This window comes from Mustela erminea, chromosome 12 (genome assembly GCF_009829155.1).
Source record: "Mustela erminea isolate mMusErm1 chromosome 12, mMusErm1.Pri, whole genome shotgun sequence".
In the NCBI taxonomy this organism is placed as follows: domain Eukaryota; kingdom Metazoa; phylum Chordata; class Mammalia; order Carnivora; family Mustelidae; genus Mustela; species Mustela erminea.
In genome coordinates this window covers 75,790,822-75,812,119 of record NC_045625.1, presented here as the reverse complement: position 1 = coordinate 75,812,119, position 21,298 = coordinate 75,790,822, and the positions used below count along the sequence as shown (strand labels likewise).

General features: G+C 45.9%; 1 protein-coding gene and 1 long non-coding RNA gene across 6 annotated transcripts in view; one reads left to right on the top strand and one right to left on the bottom strand.

Moving 5' to 3' along the window:
- The first annotated feature begins 1,136 nt into the window (after window positions 1–1,136).
- LOC116569886 lies at window positions 1,137–21,241 on the top strand. Of its 4 annotated transcripts, XR_004277234.1 has the most exons (6): window positions 1,137–2,548; window positions 3,675–3,816; window positions 6,181–6,317; window positions 8,722–9,557; window positions 12,751–13,017; window positions 14,861–15,690. It is a non-coding gene; the product is annotated as an uncharacterized LOC116569886 (long non-coding RNA). The 4 variants fall into 4 exon arrangements; XR_004277233.1 differs by having other exon boundaries at window positions 1,137–3,816; XR_004277235.1 differs by lacking the exons at window positions 1,137–2,548; window positions 3,675–3,816; window positions 6,181–6,317 and adding an exon at window positions 19,846–21,241 and having other exon boundaries at window positions 6,536–9,557; window positions 14,861–14,963.
- GNA14 (G protein subunit alpha 14) overlaps window positions 10,148–21,298 on the bottom strand; it is a 192,345-nt gene continuing 181,194 nt past the window's right edge. For both annotated transcript variants that reach the window (XM_032306309.1, XM_032306311.1), the window contains exons 3-7: window positions 18,807–18,961; window positions 16,272–16,400; window positions 14,757–14,886; window positions 11,887–12,040; window positions 10,148–11,224 (exon numbers count right to left, since the gene is read on the bottom strand). In XM_032306309.1, the coding sequence (XP_032162200.1) occupies window positions 11,034–11,224; window positions 11,887–12,040; window positions 14,757–14,886; window positions 16,272–16,400; window positions 18,807–18,961 (759 nt within the window). In that variant the 3' untranslated portion in view covers window positions 10,148–11,033. The remainder of the gene's footprint in view (window positions 11,225–11,886; window positions 12,041–14,756; window positions 14,887–16,271; window positions 16,401–18,806; window positions 18,962–21,298) is intronic.

Here is a 21,298-nt window from a genome sequence, read left to right as displayed (position 1 = left end):
ACAAAGGAAAATGGGTTTTTCAGGGAATACGCACTTCCTTACTAATACTCCCTTAATAATTTTTCTGTTGACCAAATAGTCTGTGCTTCTTTGGGATGCTTACAGTTCTTTGGTAAAAATATGGTTATTGATGATGTTCTATTTCTACATCACTGGAATATTTCCTTCACTTCTGTGTTCCTTATACGCCTAACGTGGGCTCCAGACCAGTTGCCTATTACAGTCTCTGCCTTTTTTTTAAAATGTTGATAATTTATAAACATAAACATTAATAGTGAAGTTCCTCCTCTTGAAACTGAACTTGGTCTTTTTTTCTTTTTCCTGAAAATTGATTAGCCATACTCACTAATGACTTTTTTCCTTAAAAAAAAAAAAATCATTAATTTTTGCCCTTGGTAGAATGAGGTTTCTTGGTCAGATGACTCCTCAGGGGTAATGTATACTTTTTCCAATAAAAGGGGTCAAGTAAAATTTTCTCATCTTCAGTCTTCCTCTGTGTGTAGCTGTTGGGTAGGACCAGAAACATGACCAGGAAGTCCTCCCTCACCTCTCTAAACTCTCTCTCGGGGGCCTACATAAATGTGGATAACAAAGAGATTGGCTAAACTCTGATTTTCCTAGAAGACAGCATTCCAGCCCAGCATGGTCCTTGCAAACTAAAAATCTGTTGGTTAATACTTTGCAAATTGTTAAGCAAAGCACCAAGACTGTGCCTCTCAACCTCAGCAAACTTCCAATGGCTCGTTTCCTCGGTAAATGATGGGCACAATTTGAAGGAAGGGGTAGGAGAGAATGTTTTTACTTGCATAATTAATTAATATTTGGCAGAGATAATTACTTTGCCTCTGATACGGAGAGTTCATCCTTTGCATGACTTAAGAAAATACTTTGCTATTACTATTCTCTGTTCTGGTTTATTAGATAGCCTTCCTGCTACTGGATTGATTAAAAGCCCATCATTTTCTTAACATGCTTTGTCAGCTGAAGGTAAGTTAAAAGTAACAATTCAGGGACGCCTGGCTGGCTCAGTGGGTTAAGCTGCTGCCTTCAGCTCAGGTCATGATCTCAGGGTCCTAGGATCGAGTCCCACATCGGGCTCTCTGCTCAGCAGGGAGTCTGCTTCCTCCTCTCTGCCTGCCTCTCTGCCTACTTGTGATCTCTGTCAAATAAATAAATAAAATCTTTAAAAAAAAATCCAGTGCTAGCAAGAACTTAAAAAACGAAATCCTACATTAATTCCCTTGAATACTGGTGGTCTTGAGCGTGTAGCGTAGGTTCAGTAATGATCAGAAGCAGTTCCTAATCTTCAGTGCGCCGAGTCTTTCCCCTCCTCCCTACGGCTCTCCTTTTTGTTTGTTCCCAGATGCCCCTAAGAGCTGCTTCCCCATCCCTGTGCTCTCTTAGGCAAAAGTATCTTGACTCTTCTTTTCCTAGACCCTCACTGTTCCAGCTAATTTCTTAGCATTTTGTCAGGTTCCACAAAAACTGTTGCTTTGCATTCATTTCTTGAGGGAAGGTTGGCTTTTGCAGCTTAAGTGTTGCTGCGGTAGAACCGCGAGCTGGAGGAATAATTCCTGTTTTCCCAGCAGTGATGCTCTTCTGCTCTTTACCTGCTTCATGTTTGCAAGTGTCCAGCAGGATGAGAACCGGTCTGTGCTCTCACTGGCTAACGAAAAGGCTCAGTGCGGTTACAGGAGCGCTGACACATTGTTCCGTAACAGGTGTAGCTGTCGGAGTGTGTTTGCCAGACTGATTGGAGATCAGACCCATCACGCCTTAAATCCCTAAGTCACTGCGCTGTGTATGTTTTTGTACGTGTGCTCAGACCTTCAACTAAAAAGCAAACACAAAGCCACACTGGGCCTCTAGCTTGGCGTATTCTGCACTTCCCAGGTGATTCTGTTTCTGCTTTACTGGGCCAGCTACTAGGGGAACCCCAACACAACATGATGAATGCAGAAGACCTCAAAAAGGAGAATGAAGGGAAGTAGACTACGCCCCCAAGCATGCCTCTTTGGCATAAGAATTGTTTTTAAGGAACAACAGACAAAGGAAAAGCAGGGGTTACCTTTTGTAATGAAATTCGTTAGCAAATCTCCATTTGTAAGGGTGTCTCCCTCTCTGTATTAAAAGGAGGAGGACCCTCAATCACAAGAAATGCTTATGAGGAGGAGCCCAACTTACATCTGCATGTGGACCTTACCATACATTTCCTTGTAGCTCCCCATAATTGGCCTTCCCCACCCCCAACACCTTTCTCGTGTGGGGAGAAAAGTAGGGTGATAGCCTGGCCCATTTTAGAGGGTTACTCAGTTTTCCTGCGTTTCTCCCATGTCTACAGAAGGTGTACACGTTATTAAACTTTTTCTCCTGTTAATCTATCTTTTATTACAGGGATGGGATCCCCACCCAACAATCTAGAAAACAAGAGGGGAAGTTATTCTTCCTCCCCTACAGTTTGGTGACCCATCATGGACTTGCTGAAACAGCATACTCCCCCCGGAGCCTGCAGACAGGATCCTGGAAAACTGGCAGAAGCTGGCAGAGGGTAAGAAGCCTTACCAACATAGCTCCCCCAGCTGTCTCTCTGTGCCTGGTTGAGAGAGGGAGGGAGAATTTCACCTTCTTCATTCTTGACAAATTTCCATTAGCAGGAGAAAATATTTGTATGAACAGTTCTTTGTGTGTAGAGACTCTGGTAAAGATTCTTCTTGGGGATCCCTTGTTCTCTGTTGGTCCCTTTCTTTCCAAAGACGGCCGTTGTTTTCTGTTGTCTCTTGTGTGTCATTTGTCGGAAAAAGGAGAGCGATAGGCCAGACATTTTCCTTTCATTGTTGTGTCTTGAGAGCTTGGCTTCTTGACCAGTGAGAATACTTCCTTGGTCTCCACTAGAGGGAAGATGCAAGTATGGGTTTAAACGTAACAGCCGGCCAGATAGACTGGGGATCCAGGACATGAAGTGAGAAGCCACTGTGCCAGCTCTCAGGGGAGTTTATCTTAGGGGTTCCCAGTCCATAAGGGACGAGTCTTCTCAACCTTCATTGTCTCGGTGCCAGAAAAATCCCATTCTAGCAGCATGTGTCCAGGATCTAGAACTGGAGGTGTCTCACCTTCTCATGGGATACAAGAGACATCCTTTCACTATATCATTGTTATGGCCTGTGACAAGGGAAGGTCTTTGCTTTCTTACATTAACCCTAACAGTGAACTTCCCGGATTTGTAAGGATTGCATCTTTTCCAGCATAGGGTAGGATACCTCTCGTCTGCCCAAAGAGGGCACCTCTTGCATCCATGGTTAAGCCATAAAAAAGGCTTATGAGTTTGAGTCCCTTTGGAGGGTAATACAAGATTCTACTCATCAATAGCCAGATGATGACTCATTTGAATTGGAAAGACTTAAATATTTGAAAAAGAATTTTTTAGATCTCAATCTAAATGGTTGCCTCACCGGTATCTAGAGAATGATCAAACTGAAAAGAGGACCTGAAGGAATATAGCATCAGCCTCAAGGACTCTCTTAACAAGATGGAAGTGCAAAGCACTTTTTCTTCACTTTCAGAAGATTTCTATCAGCTTTAGAGAAGAGGTAGATCAGTGGCCGTTTACAACTCCACTCACAGGGTCCTCGACTGGCTGCTCAGGGGTCATCTTCTCACCCATGTTTATGCTGCAGTGATCGGACAACCCAGCCAGGCCCTTGGGGCAGACTCCCCTCACAGAGGAACTGGATGACCAGAATTTCTCCCAGGCCTTCCTGCAAATGCTCAGGAAATGGATTGGCTAAGGCTGATGTGCAGTGACTGATAAAAGCAACAGTAGGTCTTTTCACCCTAAAGTGAATTGGTCCCAGGTTGGAGTCTACACTCAGAAGAGGAGAGCATTCAGAGGTTCTTGTTGAATGTTTCATCTACTCTTCACACGGGCATACTGCGTTAAGCCCTGAAGTTCCTGGACATAGGACTCTTGATTTCCATCTTAGTTGAAATGGAAATCTTCCCCAGTAAGGATATAAAAAAGCAAATCAAAGATAATGTAGTTGGATGGGTGTGTCAGCCCCATAATGCATTCAGGCTCCTCTACTTCTTTGAGGAATTAGAAATACCATCTTTTGTCTTAAAAATCTTTACAAAACTAGAAATGCAGTTCTAGAAGCAGCACTACAAAGTCCATCCATTGATACCAATCCCAGAACCTCCCCTCTTCATCTCAAGATGCTTGCAGTTACTACATAAGATTGGCATATTGGAAATGGAATTGTCCTGCACCTAAGAAAAGGAAAAATTTTAATAGTAATTACTTTAGACTTCTGGTAGTAGGCAAATATGCCCCAAGGGCCCTGGAGACAACTTGGATACTTTCCCTTTTCCTTTGATGTAGATTTTCTACCCCCATCTTCACTAGGACCTGAGAGCTATCTCTTCGAAATGAAAACTTTGGGGAGATGATTCTCATTAGAAGGAGAAAAGAAACTTTTTAGAAATTGGGCACATTTTTTTTTTTTAAAGTGGCTTCCATACAAATCTCAGTAAAAAAGCCTTTGCCTTCCGAGTTAGCCATAAGTAAACTTAACTCATTCTATCTTCCAGAAACACAATTTGGATCCAGCTGTTCTTTTTTCTTTTTTTTTTTTTTTTCCCTCCTTTAAAATTTTATTTATTTATTTGACAGATCACAAGTAGGTAGAGAGGGGGGTGGAGGGGGGGGGCGGTTCCCGATGCAGGGCTTGATCCCAGGACCCTGGGACCATGACCTGAGCCAAAGGCAGAGGCTTAACCCACTGAGCCACCCAGGTGCCCCACCAGCTGTTCTTTTATAAACTACTGACTTGTGTGTTATTTTACCAGATTCATAGTTAAAATGTTACAACGGCAAGTATAAGGTCACTGTTTGTATCTATGTTTATGTGTGTCTGTGTGTGTTGTAGATAGAATATTTTGGGGGGAGGCCACCTGGGTGGCTCAGTGGGTTAAGCCTCTGCCTTTGGCTCAGGTCATGATCCCAGGGTACTGGAATCAAGCCTCACGTCAGGCTCTCTGCTCAGCAGGGAGCCTGCTTCCTTCTCTCTCTCTCCCTGCCTCTCTGCATACTTGTGATCTCTATCAAATTTAAAAAAAAAAAAATTTTTTTTCTTTTTTTAACCTCCAGATGGTATTGCCAAAATTAATTTGTAAACTAGCTCTACTCTTGGTTGGCTCAAATTCATGTGATCTGGGAAAATATTCAATAAGTAAAAGCCAGTGTAATTTGGTTAATTGAAATAGGTATGTCTTCAGGATTGTCAGTTTTGTATGTAATGCAGACATACAACTTTTATTCTACCTGGTTTATTAGTCAAATGAGTTCCTTTTACCTGTTATAAAACTTGTCAGCAAGAAAACTAAAAGAATGATGGCCTTAATGTCTTTAGAAATCATCTCAGTATGATTATGAACAAGTGAATTAAGTAGATTTAAGTAGGATTAAAGTTTATAAATGAAATTTTCAACAGTGATATTTTATGACATAGAAGATATGCTTTCAAATCTTTAAAATAGCTTTCAAATAGCTTCCAAAATCTTTTTGGTAATTGTAACCTATAAAATTTTCCCAAGTTAAATGATGGAAATTCATTGGAATATCTAAACTTCCAAATATGATAAAATACTGGAACATTACTGAATGCAGGTTTTTTATATTTTTGGCTTAATACAGAAAAACTAAATATATTTGGGTGTATTAGTAAACATCTTGTACCACACTGAAAAATTATACTATGAAGCAGCATATGCTTCAAAAATTACGGAATGTATTCATAAATTTGCCAAACTACAGTTCATAACTGCTTCTTAGTTCTAGAAATTAAGGTTTCAGAGGGTTGGGAATACTTGTTAACATATGTAATTAAAACCTCTCTGTATGCAAGGAAAGTAAGATGTGGTTTGGGTTCAGAAAATGTATGAGATACAAAGATGCATTCTTGTTACAGGAAAGAGTAGTATCCTAGAGTAGAACGAGTTGTTTCATTAAAGGAAAGAGGAGAGTAAGGGAAAATGAATTGGGTATAGAAAGTTGGGAAGAGAAAACTGTGTATAATTAAGCTAGCTAAAATGGTATGAATTCATACATGTGTAAACATAAACTTTAGCATCAATAGTATACTCGAATAAAACTAAAACTTGGTTTTCTTCCATCTCCTGAAGGTGTAACTAAACCAACTTGAGTTTGTTCCTTGGCCAGTCAAGATAAACAGTACACCCAGTTGGGTTGTTGGACAAAGTAAAATGTGCAGCAAAAAAGGAGTTCACAGGGCATAACCTCCAAAGCTACGACTCCCTGAGTAAGTGTGCATGGGTTCCTTTTCTTTAGGGTTAGGGTGAATATTTTAAAAAGGGGCTCTCTTGGGGCACCTGGGTGGCTCAGTCGGTCAAGTGTCTGACTCTTGATTTTAGCTCCGGTCGTGATCTCAGGGCTGTGAGATCGAGCCCTGTGTCAGGCTCTACTCTGGACATGCAGCCTGCTTAAGACTCTCTCTCTCCCTCTCCCAAATCCCCCAGCTCATGGGCACATGCTCACTTGCTCTCTTTCTCATATAAATCTAAAAAAAGAAAAAAATACATATCCTCTAAAAAGGATGGATCTCTTGTCCTCAGATGTGGAGGCAGGCATGAGATCCCGCAAGCACTTTAAGGAAAGATGTCTACGCTACATTGTATGTTATGTAAATGAGGTTGTGCTCCTCGTTAGGTGGAGATTTTAGTATTACAATGAGGTGTAGGTAGTTGTCCATCACTCAAGAGGACATTCTGTGGTCCAAGGGCCCAGGTGTGAGCCAGGGGTTAAGCTCAAGCTGGTTTGGGTGGTGTGGGCCTGCTGGAGGTCTTATCAGGACCTTCCCTGTGCTATTGGCCTCTGCCTGAGTCAATAAACTGGAAAGAAGAGCTTAAGGAGAAATGTAGAAAAGAGGTCGCTGAGTACAAGCAAGGGGCTGTAATGGTGAGGGCTTGGGTTCTAGCTGGTATCAAAAAGACAATGTTCTTTCTGACTTTGGTCTGCTCCTGATAAAAAAACTGTGAAAGGTTTTTCTCTACCTTTCAAGCTGACAGCAAAAGATTTTGTGTTTTACTGAAGTAATTTCCTGTGTTTCATGTTATCTTTATCATCAATTTTTTGATTACTTAAGAAAACCCAGGCTTCTCAAGAGTAAGAGCCCAGTTTTGCTCACAACTATGTAAGCTTCTGTATTTGCCTTTGAAATCTTTTGTCACTTTGGTTAAAATAGGTAATCAAGGATTGCTTCTAAATTCTGGTCAAGTATTCAAAACTATTGAGCTTTTTGAAGAGCTGAAACTCAAATTCTAAATGAAATCTTTTTAAAAAGATTTTATGTACTTATTTGAGAGAGGTAGCATGAGAGGGGGGAGGATCAGAGGGAGAACCAGACGCCCTGCTCTAGGGAGCCTGGTGCGGACTCATCCCGGGCTCCAGGATCATGACCCAAGCCAAAGGCAGTTGCTTAACCAACTGAGCCACAGGCACCCTAAATGAAGTCTTTTTGACCTTGAAATAACTAGGGATGTTCCAGAGGGCCCCTAGAACATCTCAAGATTTGTTTCTCTCCTTGTTAAAAGAGCTATTAAATTAAAAAAAAAAAAAAAAAAAGCTATTAAACTACTTAGACTTCTAGTAAATTACATGGGAAGCACTCCCAAGTAAGAGATACTAACCTTTGCTTCGGTTGTATTTGTATGGCTACAGGTCATTAACATAAATGTTCCAGAAATTGTAATTCCTAGAAATCTGTTAGGTCGTCACCACTTATAATTCTACTTATTATCAGTTGCACAATGGTGAACTTTCACTAGATCTTTAGCCATGGCCATTTTTAAAGTGTTGCTATTTATAGGAGTGACGGTCTGCTTTTCCAAGATGGCTTCATAATCAAGGAGATTCATGGAAAAAACTCTGACAAATACAGGCATCTTATAACTTTCAATCATCCATTGAACTTCGAAAACTATGGAAAAAGTGGAATTACAAAATTGCTAATACGAGACCAAGATAAGCAAGGATAACATGTGATTGAATGAACCAATGAAGACGATTTTAATTTTTATGACTTTGAAATACTAGTTATTTCCAGACTTAAGGGAAAGCTTTTTATTTTTTCTTAAGCTACCTTTGACTTAGAGCAATTTGGTAAAGTATGTATTAATGAACAAAATAAAACAATTATTTTTTTCTCCCTACCTGGTCCCTCTAGAATTTGGAAACTCATAGGGACCCTTCTGATTTCCATGGCAATATGGTCACTTGTCAAGTTCAATAAGCATCTGTTCTTATAAGAGGACGCAGTTAGAAACAGTGGTTATACTACCAAGACTTTGAGTGGACTGTCATATTTGAGAATGTCCATAGAATCAGACGTGACTGTGCAGTTTTAAGAAGGTTAGTTTGACTTTATGGAGTTGGTATGACCCCTTTACAGGGTTTGAGGCAGCCTTACCCAGTAAGAAAGGTTACTTTCTGGCAGGGGCAGGAACCACAGAATATTTGGGGGAATCTTAAGAGAGGAACTAACCTAAATCTATAGGTATTATAGGCAACATGAGGGTAAGTTCCAATCTGAGATTCCTTATGATAAGTTCCAGTAAGTTCCAAAATTTCAAAGAGCATATACGGTCAACCACTACTTGTTATGTAAATAATCAGGCCAAGTGTAATTTTGTTATTATTTTTGGCAGAAGTGGGGATGCTTACAGAGAAAGATGATGCTTCAGTGGAAACTCTACTACACCCCTGTGAGTATCAGATTCTAGTTGTGTTGTCTGACGTTTCATTATTTACCTGTAAATGGAATTCTTCTAGTTTCCTTGCATAATCTTGCTAGAAACCTCCTCAAAGTAACATTCCCAATTTTACTCTCTTTTGACTTGGAGTCACTGAAAACAAACTGCATGAAATTCCTGGAAATTTGATTTGATACGTCGTGCTATAATGTTATCACTTATAATTCTAGTTACCTTAAAATGTAGGTCACAGAAGTAACCAGATGTCCTTGTCAGCTGCATTGTCGTGAACTCTCATCAGATCTTTAATATTGGCCATTTTGTAAGTTTTTTGTCAATTACAGAAGTTATTTCAGAACGTTTTGCAAAAGCGTGGAGCCAAGCCCTGCAAACTGAATGTGAATGACTTGCTGTAAACTCCACTGAAATGCCCCAGTAGCTCATGTTTACAGTCTTCGTGCCTGTTACCTTGTGGGCCAAAGTTGACCTCAACACCTGATGACAGAGACATTCACGCTGCAGAAGATCCTTTGACCCCAAGTAGAAATCTTCTGACTGGCTGCCCTCAGGGGAGAGATTCAGTGCATGATTTGCTCCAACCATTACCCTTTTCCTCCCCCCCCCATAGAAATGCTGATTAAATCCCTGCTTGCACTGTAGAGGCCTAGCTGGGCTTCCACCTGCCCCTCCAGCTCCCCAAATGAGCCAGCCTGACCTGTTCGCAAGACCGAGACTGGTTCCATGAAACTACGGAACAATCTGTCAATCCACTCAGCTTCTGGACTGTGAAGGTAATTTGAAGTTTCAAAGGCAGACTCAAAGGGGAGCAGACCGTGGCACCCCAAAATATGCCTCTTTGGCATAAGGATGATTTTGAGCTAAATATTTTTTTGCTGGAGATCCAGCAAAAGCTCTGAAAATGTGGCAAGAGCTACCCTTTTATGAGGGAAATTGACATGGATAAGGGAACTCCCCATTTGTAAGGGTCTCTCCTGCTCTGAACCAGAGAGAGAAGGAGCTCTCTACATCCTAATACCCTTACTCTTGTTTACTGGGCTAACCGCTCATAGGTGACTCCTCCTCTCCCACCATATTTAGCTGGAAAAGGTACTCAAGGGGAGAACCTAGCCTATTTGGGACTTACTCAGTTCTTCTGGGTATCTTTCCTGTACACAGAGTCATACGTAGTATTAAACTAATGTGGTCCCCCTCTCCCCGCCTCATTAATCTGTTTTGTGTGGGGATCTCGGCCAGGAACCTAGAAGGTAAAAGGAAATTTATTTTTCCTCCCCTAGAGGGACAAAGTTTGAGTTAGAAAAATGCTGTGACTTTCATAGTTTATATCAACCATGAACTCAAAGAAACACAACATAACCCATAACATAATGGCAGAATGGTATATTCTTAGCCTCCGCAGAAAGGCACAGAATCCATGGTTCCAACACCAAATCTGTGGTGGCCATCAGAACTTTGGCAGGGGTGACATTACATTTGTTAAACAATTTAGGCTTTTAGCCATTTTATAAGTTTACAAGACCACCAGAGACACTATATGTATATACACACACACATATATATATAATCAGTCATATACACATGCGCACACACACACACACACATTTTTCACCAATACAACATCTGTGCTGTCTAGAGCCCATTTATGTCAGCTTCGACTGCATGGTGATCAAATTATGGCAAAACTAAGATACACTGACAGAGTCATTAATTTGGCTTAAGAAATAACACACAAAAAAACTGTTAAAAAATCTTTGATGGCATGTTAAATGCATACTTCAGCATGAAGAGAGAAAACCACTCAATTTAAAATCTCTAAATTACAAGATTTAATAAAAAGCTTCAAACCCATTAACTTTTAAACAACAAAAAAATGCCACCCAACTTAATCCTAGAGGTCTCAAGGCATGATCTATAAATTAACAGACCCTTCTGTTATAGGTTGTGTTAAGGACTATTATTAAACACCCTTTAACTTAAAGCAACAACACATTAAATCACAGTGGCTTTTAAAATTTCTATAAAATACCAAATTCAAAACTTACACAAAATCTCATAGCCAAAAGTCAAGAAAAGAAATATAAAAACAAAGGCTTTGAAAAAGTTGGCTGAACTCCAGCATCTCAGTCAGTCCATCACCCGTCCCTGGGGCCTTCGCCGGCTGGGTGGGTGACGTCACAAGCAGTGGCAGACCAAAGGGAGGAGCTCGCAGATCCTGTCCTGTGGGATGGATGAGGTGTGGCCGGCAGCTTTTAAACCAAGTTGAACTCCCTCAGGTTGAGTTGGAGAATTGTGTCCTTCACAGCCGCGAACACAAAGCGGATATTCTCCGTGTCTGTAGCACATGTGAAGTGAGAATAGATGACTTTCTCTTTGTCAGGATTCTGATCTTGGTAGAGCTTCAGGATAAAGTCTCTGGCAGCTTTGACATCCTGCTTCGGTCCTAGTCAAGAGTGCGGGGACAGGAATGAAGAAAGCTCCTAGACCCCAGGTCCTCCCCACAGTCCAGGTTCATGATACTCCTGTCCTCACATGGGATCCTTCTCTGAGGGATCTTACTCCTAGAGAAGAGCTTACCTGGGCTGCTAACTTCTTTTATAGCTCATAATGGACCTGTAAAAGAGACTTTTAAAGTGCCCACTGCTATCTAAAAAGTGTAATTTAAAGCAATTTGTTGAAAAACAGTGACCCCAGATTCTGGTTTGGGCCACTCAGGCAGACAGAAGTGGACTAGGGGCAGGGGAAGAAAGAGCACAGGACTGGGACTGGACGCCCAGGTCTGATGTTAAGCGTGAGGGCTCTCAGCACTAGCCGACGCAGGTGAGGAAGGCCAGGGAAGCGCCCGGGAGGCGCCCTCGAGTGCAGATGAGGTTGAGGGGAGTGTGAGCAGGACTTCCCCAGAGAGGATGTGCCTGAGCTGGGTCTTGGAGGACAAGGTGGAGTTCACAGGGGTTGGCATGTGTGGAGGGGCGGAGGCAACAACAGAACCGTGCACCTGGAGCTTCCATGGAAAAGTCTGTGAGGGGCAGATCGGGGAGGCCGCTGGGCTCTGTCAGTAACGCCGGTCGGATGCCAGGGAGGACAGCAAGAGGGACACTTACTTACCTGTGTATTCTGGAAAGTAGCTAATTAGATGAGAGTACATGATTTTCTCCTCCAAAAGATCCTTCTTATTTAAGAACAAAATCACAGACGAGTTCAGAAACCAGGGATAGGTAATAATGGTTTTAAATAAGGCTTTGCTCTCCTCCATGCGGTTCTAAGTGAGAAACAAGGGACTTAGGGTTAAGAAAGAAAAACAAGACTTCGGAAGCACCAAGCCAGATTGCTGGTACCACCCATGTGTCCCCTCGCCCAGCTGCCACACCACTCTCCGTGCTGAAGCTGGTAAGCACAGGGCACCCCCGACCCCAGGACACCAGGCCTTGAGCTTCTCTTTCCCCCACTTCCGCTCTGACTCTCAAACACCCCCAATAAACACACAAAATATAAGGCTTTTGTGAAACTTGGAAAAAGGTTTATGCCCATATTTGGCAAAAATTTTCTTTTAAATTATTGGGATTACCAAGTGGTGAAAATGCATAACGTAGACCTGAGACACCCACTGTAACTGGGGGTGGGCTTCCAGACCACAGGAGGGAGGGTCCTCTGGGACTGACGCTACTGAGCCCCTTCCCTGGGCCGCACCTCACAGGTGGGTAATACAGGTGAGGTGTGCTCGGGGAGCCGGTCCCCATTTTATGGATGAACATTCTAGTGCTCATAAATTTAAATTAGGTTCCAAGTCCGTGTAACAGTAGGATCCGGTCCAAATTATGTAGAAAAAGAGTAAAAATTTAACAATAGACACTGGCAGGAATATATCAAATGTTCCTAATTTAGGGAGGGTACCCAGGGCACACAAAAATCTTATCTAGTGACAACAGTTGTTCTAGATTGTACTCTGAAGTATTTTTTTTATTTTTTCAGTCAGCTCTGCAGAGCCCACTGTGGAGCTTGAAGTCATCCCCTGACATCAAAGCCACATGCCCCACCGACTAGGCCAGGCACGCCTGCTCTCAAGAATTTCTAAGAGTAAAGAAATAAGAACTTCCCTTTATAGAGGGCAGCGGTCAAAGACGTGAAAGCCTTGCACACCCACTCCAGTCTGTCTCCCTGCAACTCCTGCATACCTCGGCCCATTCTTCTATGCAGCCCACTGGTGGCAGTTAAGATCTGGAATTCATTACCCGACAGGTAACCCCTCAGTTGTTTTTAAAGCTTTAAAAAAACTTATTACGGTCTTACCAATAATGGTCTACAAGGAAGTTGACCCTTGAACATTGCAGGAGTTAGGGAGGCTGATCGCCTGGCACAGTTGAAAATGTACATATAACTTTTGACTCCCCCAAAACTCGACTAATACCTTCCTGTTGACCAGAGTCTCACCAAGAACAATTAACACATTTTATGTGTAATGGATGTTATATTCCATATTCTTTCACTAAAACTAGAGAAAAAAATGTCATGAAGAAAATCCCAAGGTAAATACACTTACTGTATCATATTTATCGGGGAAAAAAGCTCATGTGTAAATGGACCCGGGCAGTTCAAACCTGTGTTATTCAAGGATCAGCTATACATGAAGAAACAATTCCTGTAAGCCCAGTGTACACATCACATATCTACCCGCAGGAGGGCGAGTCTGGAGGGGAATTCCTCTCCCAAATACCTTGTGGCTTTTAGGAGAGGAGAAAATGTCTAATTTGTAAGCGTACTGGGTTGAGGCATTGGTCCCTTGTGCCCCTGAATAATCTTTTGAGTTTCCAGAGAAACATCATTAAGTAATCCTGAGACAAATTTGGAGCTCATTTTTCGTATTGATAACTTGAAGCCTTTCCCTTTTTTTAAAAAAAAAAATGTCCCTCCTGGAAAAGCTGGGTGGCAGCCAAGATTCTTCTTTGTACAATGAGACCAGTAAATGGGCTAATCCTCTCCTAATTAGCTAATGTAACTCTGCTCCTCAGAGAAAAGCCTGCTCTCGAGAAATACAAAATATAATTTGTTCATAGTTACTGCCTAATCCTGGGCAGAATGTTTTACTGGTTTACTACCATGACCTAGAAGGAAGAGACGTTTTTCTAGAAGGTCAGGATGTCTCATGCAAGGCTGGGGAAAAGACAGGGGGAGGACAGTGGTATCGCACAGCCCCACCTCCCAGAGAAGGGACAGTGACGGTTGTCATCGCGCTTTGGGCAGATGTGGTTGCTGCAGTCCCCCACAGCTGGCACTATGGCAGCTCTGCAGAGGACTCAGAATGTCTGGCCAGGGAGCATCAGAACAGCTCTAAGCAATTCACACCACCGCTTAGCTCAGTTAGGACCTCATTTGGAAGCCCTGTGGAGAGAGACCGGGAAGCCTGTTCCCACATGCCTATGAGAAAGAGCACTGCTCAACTTTGGCTGTGCATGAGCACCTCTGAGGGGCTTGGCAAAGATAACCCGACTTAAACCCAAGTAATACAAATCTCTACTGTGACTTCCAAAAGATGGTCTTTTCTGGAAACCTCCTGGGGGATTCCAATATGCATGCAGCCAGGACTGAGAACCAGTGCTTTCGGGAGGCTCTTCTACCCTTGGCAGCACCTAAGATCCCAAGCCAGGCTCAGCCCACCCCCACCCCAACTGCATCAGAGTCTGGAGCTGGACCCCTGTGCCAGGTTCCTCTTAAAGATCCCCAGGGAATTCCAGGGCAGTGATTCTCAAACTTTCATGTGTATTTGAATTAGATGGAATCTGGTTAAAATACAAGTTCTGATTAACTCAGTGTCGGTCGATTGGGCATGCATTTCTAACAAGCACGAAGGTGATGCTGGTCCTCTTAATTCCACAGGCTACACTTGGAGCAGCAAGATAGTGTACCTCTAGAACAGAACCTAAGGCCAGAGCAGGCCGGCTTCTTGCAAACACTCAGCTGCCCCTCCCCACCCAGCATACCTCGTTGTCACACTCAGCCAGGACCTGGTCGTATTCACTCAGCGCAACCAAAAAAATAATGGAGGTGACACTCTCAAAGCAGTGAATCCATTTCCGTCTCTCAGATCGCTGGCCACCAACATCTACCATCCTGTTCGGCACAAACACAGGGCATCCAAAGGTTGAAACACATGGCTCTTTGGAGATGGACAGGAATCGTCATATCGTGTAAGTCGGCACTCCTTAGGGTCTTCGATAATGCTTTAGAGTGGAAAGGGGGCTTAAGACGCCAGTGTTGAAGCACCGCTGCTTTCGGCGGAGAGGGACCCTAGGGGCTTCCTAGCGAAGGAGGCACCGAAGGTAAGGGAGGTTACTGGAGACAGTGCCGCGGTCACTCGGGGAGCCTGCTCGGGGACACCGGTCTGGAAGCTGCTGCATTCGTCCGGGCAGAAAGCACAAGCATCACGTAGTGTCCCTCTAAGCCCAGGGACCAGACGTGGGAGGGGCAGGAAGGCAGGTCCTCTTCCCAGCCCCCCAACTCTGCCAGCTGCCTCCCCGCTGCCTGTTTCCCACCGCTCCTCAGACTCACCCACCAGTCCACAGGACGTGGAAGCCACCCCTTCTGGGCTATAAGACCTGGAAGTCTCCCCCATCCCCTGTGGCAACCCGAAGGCTCTACCCGGAGCTTTGGGAAAAGACTCAAGGGAGTCAGAGCCCAAAGATGGCTTGTAAGCATGAAGCTGCAGGAGGCAGGCAGTTTACAGAAATGAGTCAAGTGGGTCTCTCCAGAGTAGAACAGCAGGCAGCCTCGAGAACGCTCAGGGCCCCGGCTAGAGGCTTGACCGCTAGGCAGCTGCAGGCAAGCACCGCCGGGCAGAAGTGCAGGCCCCCACCAGCGCCTCAACCTTTCAGGAGCAACCAGGGATCAAATGTTGGCGAAATGGGCCAGTGCTTAAATACTGGCTCAATTATTAAAAAAAAAAAAAAAAAAAAAAAATACTGGCTCAAAAGTGCCTTAGAAAACACCAAGTGGGCCACAGAGAATACAGCTGGGGACCAGATTCAGGGTTCAGAAGTAGCTGGCAGCACCGATTCTAAAAAGCTCACAGTCATAAATCCGTGGGGACCCAGATGCAGATTTTCAAGGGGCTGGACCAGGGGGCTCCCCAGTGCCACAATGCTGCAGAGGCCCGGAGGTGAGATGGGGTTCACAGACAGGACCTGAGCGTGGCAGGACTGGACTGGTGTCATCTCCACTAGAAAAGCATCATGTAAAAACGCTGATGGGGAACAAGGGAATGAATGGGTATAAAAGTGCTCTGAAATGTTCTGAGACTGTCCTGTTCCAAGGGGACGGGAAGGTGAGTTCCTCTCTGATCCAGGACTGAGACCTCTCGTCGTGTTACACACTGAGATGGAGAGGGTCAGATGCCTCTAGGAGACCCATCCCTTTGAGGAATAACACACTTAAGAATCTCTCCAGGGACTTCCAAGGCCACACATGTTGGGAGGACCATGTCAGGGCGACCGTCTTACCGAAAGATGATGTTTTCCAAGTCAAATGGATACTCAATGATGCCAGTTGTGGGCACTCGGACGCGAAGCACGTCTTGCTGCGTTGGCACGAACGACGGCATGGCGATGCGGTCAATGTCCGTCAGGTAGCTGTGGTACCAGACACCGAGGCACCACGACTCATTTCAGACCAGAGAGAAACGTCCACCCTGCGACTCCCAGCACCCCCACGAGGTTCATGGGTTCCTTCCGTGCCCACCTGGAGAGCTGGTGCTGCACGGTCTCCCCACCCCCAGCTATGTTTGGGAGAGAATATGGATCAGAAGCTTCCATGAGTCCTCTGGGAAGTCTGAGAATAATGCCTTCTCTTCCTCCATGCTCTAAGCGTTCCCTCTCCCTGGCCAGTGAGGGAGCCAGCGGGTCAGAAGGAAGGGATGTTGGGGTCTGGTCTCTGCCCTCTCGGCTGCCTTCCTCCTTCAAAGCCCCCCACCCCCCACATTCACCCCCACCCACGAACATCATAGGACGGAGATGCTGTTCTTAAAGTCTCTGCTCAATGACTTTGAGTTTCTATGAAAATACAAAGGTATAATACAGGTCAACTCAAAGTTCTTTCAAAATTACAAGATCAAGTTTACTGTTTATTGGGACATTAAACATCTAAAATCAGCCAACACTTGTCTCAGATTATTTTTGGCTGCAGAGTAAAATTCCTAAGCTGAAAACAAGTTACTTTTTCTGTTTTCTTGCTTTTTAACTTCACGACCATTATACAAGGCATTTTTGAGTCAAAGAACCGTAACCCAGGCCCTGGCCAGCGATGGAGGGGGAGCTTCGGGGCGTCCTGCCCAGCACGGCTTCGCCGCTCCTGCCCCTGCACAGCGGAGGCTGCTGAGCGAGGGCCTCAGAGCGCGGTGCTGAGCCAGGCGCATGAACGGGAACCGAGTGGAGCTCAGGGCGGCAGGCGGGCCGTATTCATTGCGCAGCCTTCCCTACAGGAAGCGGACCCCCTCCATTGGGCCCTCTGTCACCAGAGGACAGAGAACACAGGCTGGCCCACAGCAGCACACACTGAATTGTTCTGAACTGAATGCCCGTCCCAATAAGTAGACAGCTCTGGCACGGCTGCGACCCCCGTGGGCCTGGACTGAGTCAGCGCTGCAGTTCCCCAGCTGGGGCAGCTGCTGGTGTATGAGCGCAACTCTCTCTGGGGCAGCACGGTCCCCCTAGCCGTTTCCTACATTCCTCTGAGCAGCTCCAGAGCCTCCAGGGGGCTCTTCCCCGTGGCTCTACGTCCAGAGCCCCGGCCACTCCCCAGAACATTCACAGAGGTAAAGGACGCTGGGTGGCCTCAGGGAAGGGCCAGAGATGCCCTCACAGACGTGCAGTTGTTGCCCCCTCCGCAGCTGTCTACAGCTGTCCACCCTCCTCCCTGGGACACTGCCTACCTGCCTTCTAGCTCTTTCCTGAGCCAATCCCAGACCTCTTCGGGGCTTCTTTTATTTCCTTTTCCTCCTTGGCTGCTCTACCACACCTAAATGTCCCTGTAATCAGATTGGTTGTGCCAGCCTGGAGTAGTAGCCTGAAGCACTCAGCCTGGCACTAGAACCAAAGGGAGACCACGGACACCGGAGGTGAGACTGCAGGTTTCCTCTCCTGCTGGCTGCCTTGTCTAGACGATCGGGGTGAACTGCCCCCCCCCACACCAACTTGGAGGGCAACAACCACCCCCAAAGGGAAGGGGAAGGGATCCTGAGGCCTTCAGAGGCTGGGAGAGGACGCGGGGCAAAAGGGAAAGAGCTGAGCTCCAGAAGCAGGAAGAACCGCCTCTTCAAGCAGCAACGTGACCAATCTATTTGTCCAGGGACCTAGCGGACAGAGGCACTGCCTCCGGAAATTCGGAAACGAAATTCTGTGATCACCTTGCAATAATTTGCATGCAGGACCATCTATTTTCTCTTACTTTAGGGTTTAATGATTTAAAACCAGAGCTTTATGAATCAAAACTAGAGTGCGGAGGTCCTCCCAGGGAGTCATTAAGCAAAAGGCTTGTGGACTGAATGTCCTCAGTGCTGGGCCTGCAAAATCTGTCTTAGCCACCAGAGGGCAGCACCAGATCAGGCCTGGAGCAGGCCTATTGATTTTAGATTTGAGGGCAACGGTTCCTGCTGTCTACTGATCAGGAAACCAGAAGGCGGAGGGATCTGGTGAGGAGGCAAGGAGAAGCCAGAGGCAGTGGTAGTCTTTACTCAAGTCACAAGATTTCCCAGCCCAGATGAGATGAGCTCCCTCCAAAGAACCTCACATTTGACTGAGCTTCTCGTTGAATGAGAGGCTTCGAACACAGCGAAGAAAGGTGGGTATGGACAAGGACAGAGATCTGGGGGTCCACAGTTTTTAGGAAGTGGCAAGACACACACCAAAGTCAGAGGGGGATAGTGACAAGCAGGAAGTGGGGAGTGTTGCCATGTGCCCACATTTTACAGGCCGCTCCTTTCTCCCCAGTGAGAGGCTTCTTTGAAACAGGGACAACGTGTGGCTGGGCTCTGCACTCACTATTTGGCCGAGTCTGACAGCTGGTACTCCCTTCTCCTGTCGTAACACTCCTGGATTCCTGGGTCCTCCCAGAGCTGCTTGATGGCCTCCACCTGGTCCCTGGACAGGGCGCAGACCTTGTCCACTTCCACTTCTTTGATTAGCTGGGCATTTTCCTGCATGAAGGAAAGAAAGCCACCCCATTGGTGACATGGGGACAACACTTCCCCAAGGGAAATGGATTAGGGCTATGGATTAGGGACAGTCTCCACTCACACACAAGCCCTGCAGTGGCAGCTCCCACCCGTGTAGACGATGTGGCTGCTTCACTCAGGGAGAGCCACACAGAGACGCGGACCTATGGCTTTTGGTCCTATCAGCCTCCGGGGGCCAATGCCACTGGCATTCGGCACCCACTGGTGAACAGAGAAACCCAAGAGCCATGGATCATCACTGTCATTTGAACATCTGCCTGGCAGGTTGTCCGGGCATCTTAGGGGTGGGGTGGCAGGTGAGGCAGCAGTAAGAGAGGGCCTGGGCTGCAGAGAATAGACAAACACCAATATTACCAGCTAGCTGGGTTGGTCGGCTCACTTTTTCACTTTTTTTTTTTTTTTAATATAACTTAGTAGACTTTATTTCTTAGATCAGTTTTAGGTCCACAGCCAAACTAAGAAAGTTCAGAGAGTTCCCATACAGTCTGCCTATTTGTCATCAGACATCGCTGATAAAACTCCCTCCCATTTGGAGAGCCACTCCCACTGCAACCCCTGCCCAAGTCAATTACTGCTTTCCTATTATATTTATCATTACTGTCTTTCAATAACTATTGCTGTAGTACTCTTGCTCCATTATTACAGTACTTAAGATTACTGCGGTCATTATTACTATTCTGTCAGTTACCATTTAGTGCCCACTTTCTATGTGCCAAGAGGTGCACACACATTATCTCATTTAATCAATGTAAGGCTAGCACGGGGCCAGAAATCTTGCCAGACCTTAGCAAATGAAAATGATATGGTTGGCGTACATCCTCGACGTGTCCATGTCTTGTCCACAGAGACCCAACACCCCATCCCTTGGCGGCAAGTTGCACAGACAAGGGAATGCGGCCCCTCCTATGCTCCCCCATCCCGGCCGCATCTCCCGGCAATGACCTCATGCAGAGCTGGCTGTTCACTGGCGGCTGTGCCCTGCTTGCTGGAAAGGTGCTTATATCTTGTGTTATTCATCTTCATTAGCAATCCAACAGGAAGCTGGAGAAAGGGGAGATCTTAGAGATTTACTTGACTCGGGGCAGAACCGAGGGCTCTGATGAAGCCAGCATGACTCTGTGTCCCTCTCCATCCAGAGTGGCTATTAACTCTTCCCCCTGGACGGTGGGATCCTCCGCAGGGAGGGGGTCCCAGTCGCAGAATCTCAGACAGGTCTTGGCAGCATGGGTTAGTGGGAAGCGCCCTGGACCGGGAATAAGGAGCCCGAGTTCTAGTGCATTTGGGGCTTGTAAGGACCTCAGCGGTTCCCTATCTCCACATCCTCATTTGTAAAAGGAGCCAAAGACTTTCAAGGCATCCGGTTTATCAGTTATAAAGTATTACCCAAATGTAGGCAAAACCAGCCCTATTATTGTGACAGATGCCTAACACTGTTGGCAGAAAGAGGACACACTGATGGCCTTCCAGCCACAACTTCGAATCCTGCCCATGAGCACATCTGGCATCCCCTGCCCAATCCAAGCCAGAGAGAGAGCGAGCGCGCGCGCAGCCCACAGAAGCTGGTTAGTGTGTGGCCCGAGCCTCGGCGCTGGCTTCCTCACGCTTCCCTGCCTGCCTCCACTACCCTCTTCCTCCCGAATAGAATCAGATGGTCTCTCCCCACCCTGGGCTTGGCATTGAAAGGATCTGTTTTCTTCCCCGTGTTTGTAATGAGCCAGTGTCTTAACACTCCCGATACCCCAGAACCTAGCGCAGTGCCTGGTGGTACAGCAGCCCGCAGACATGCTGCCCGTACACCGGTCCATCACCGGAACACAGAACATCCCGAGAAAGTAACAGCTGAAGAACGTGAGGGCAGGTGACGGCAGCCTGTGCCCATCCCAGCAAGAGCACTGCTCGAGGGCAGGAAGGGCTCTCTGGGAGGAAAAGCCTTGGTGATTGCTGGCCAGCCCGTCTTCCTCACTCTGCCCCTGGCAGACAGAATCCTTGCTTCTGGGGTGCCTGCCTCTCGTGCTGCTCTCCTAACTACGACTTTTTTAAAACTTATTTTTAAAGTAATCTCTACACCCAGAGTGGGGCTCGAACGCATGACCCCGAGACCAAGAGTTGGCAGCGCCCCCTACCTGCAACGATTACATTCAGCTCACCGGAGAGTCCCACCTTCCTGAGCGGGTACAATGCGCAGAGAGGCCCCGCCATACCACCCTGCATACCGAGCTCGAGCCAGAAACCCTCTTTCCTTGTGAGGGGTGAGCTGAGTACCGGGGGTGGTTTGTTCCTGCAGCGTAACCGACGCTG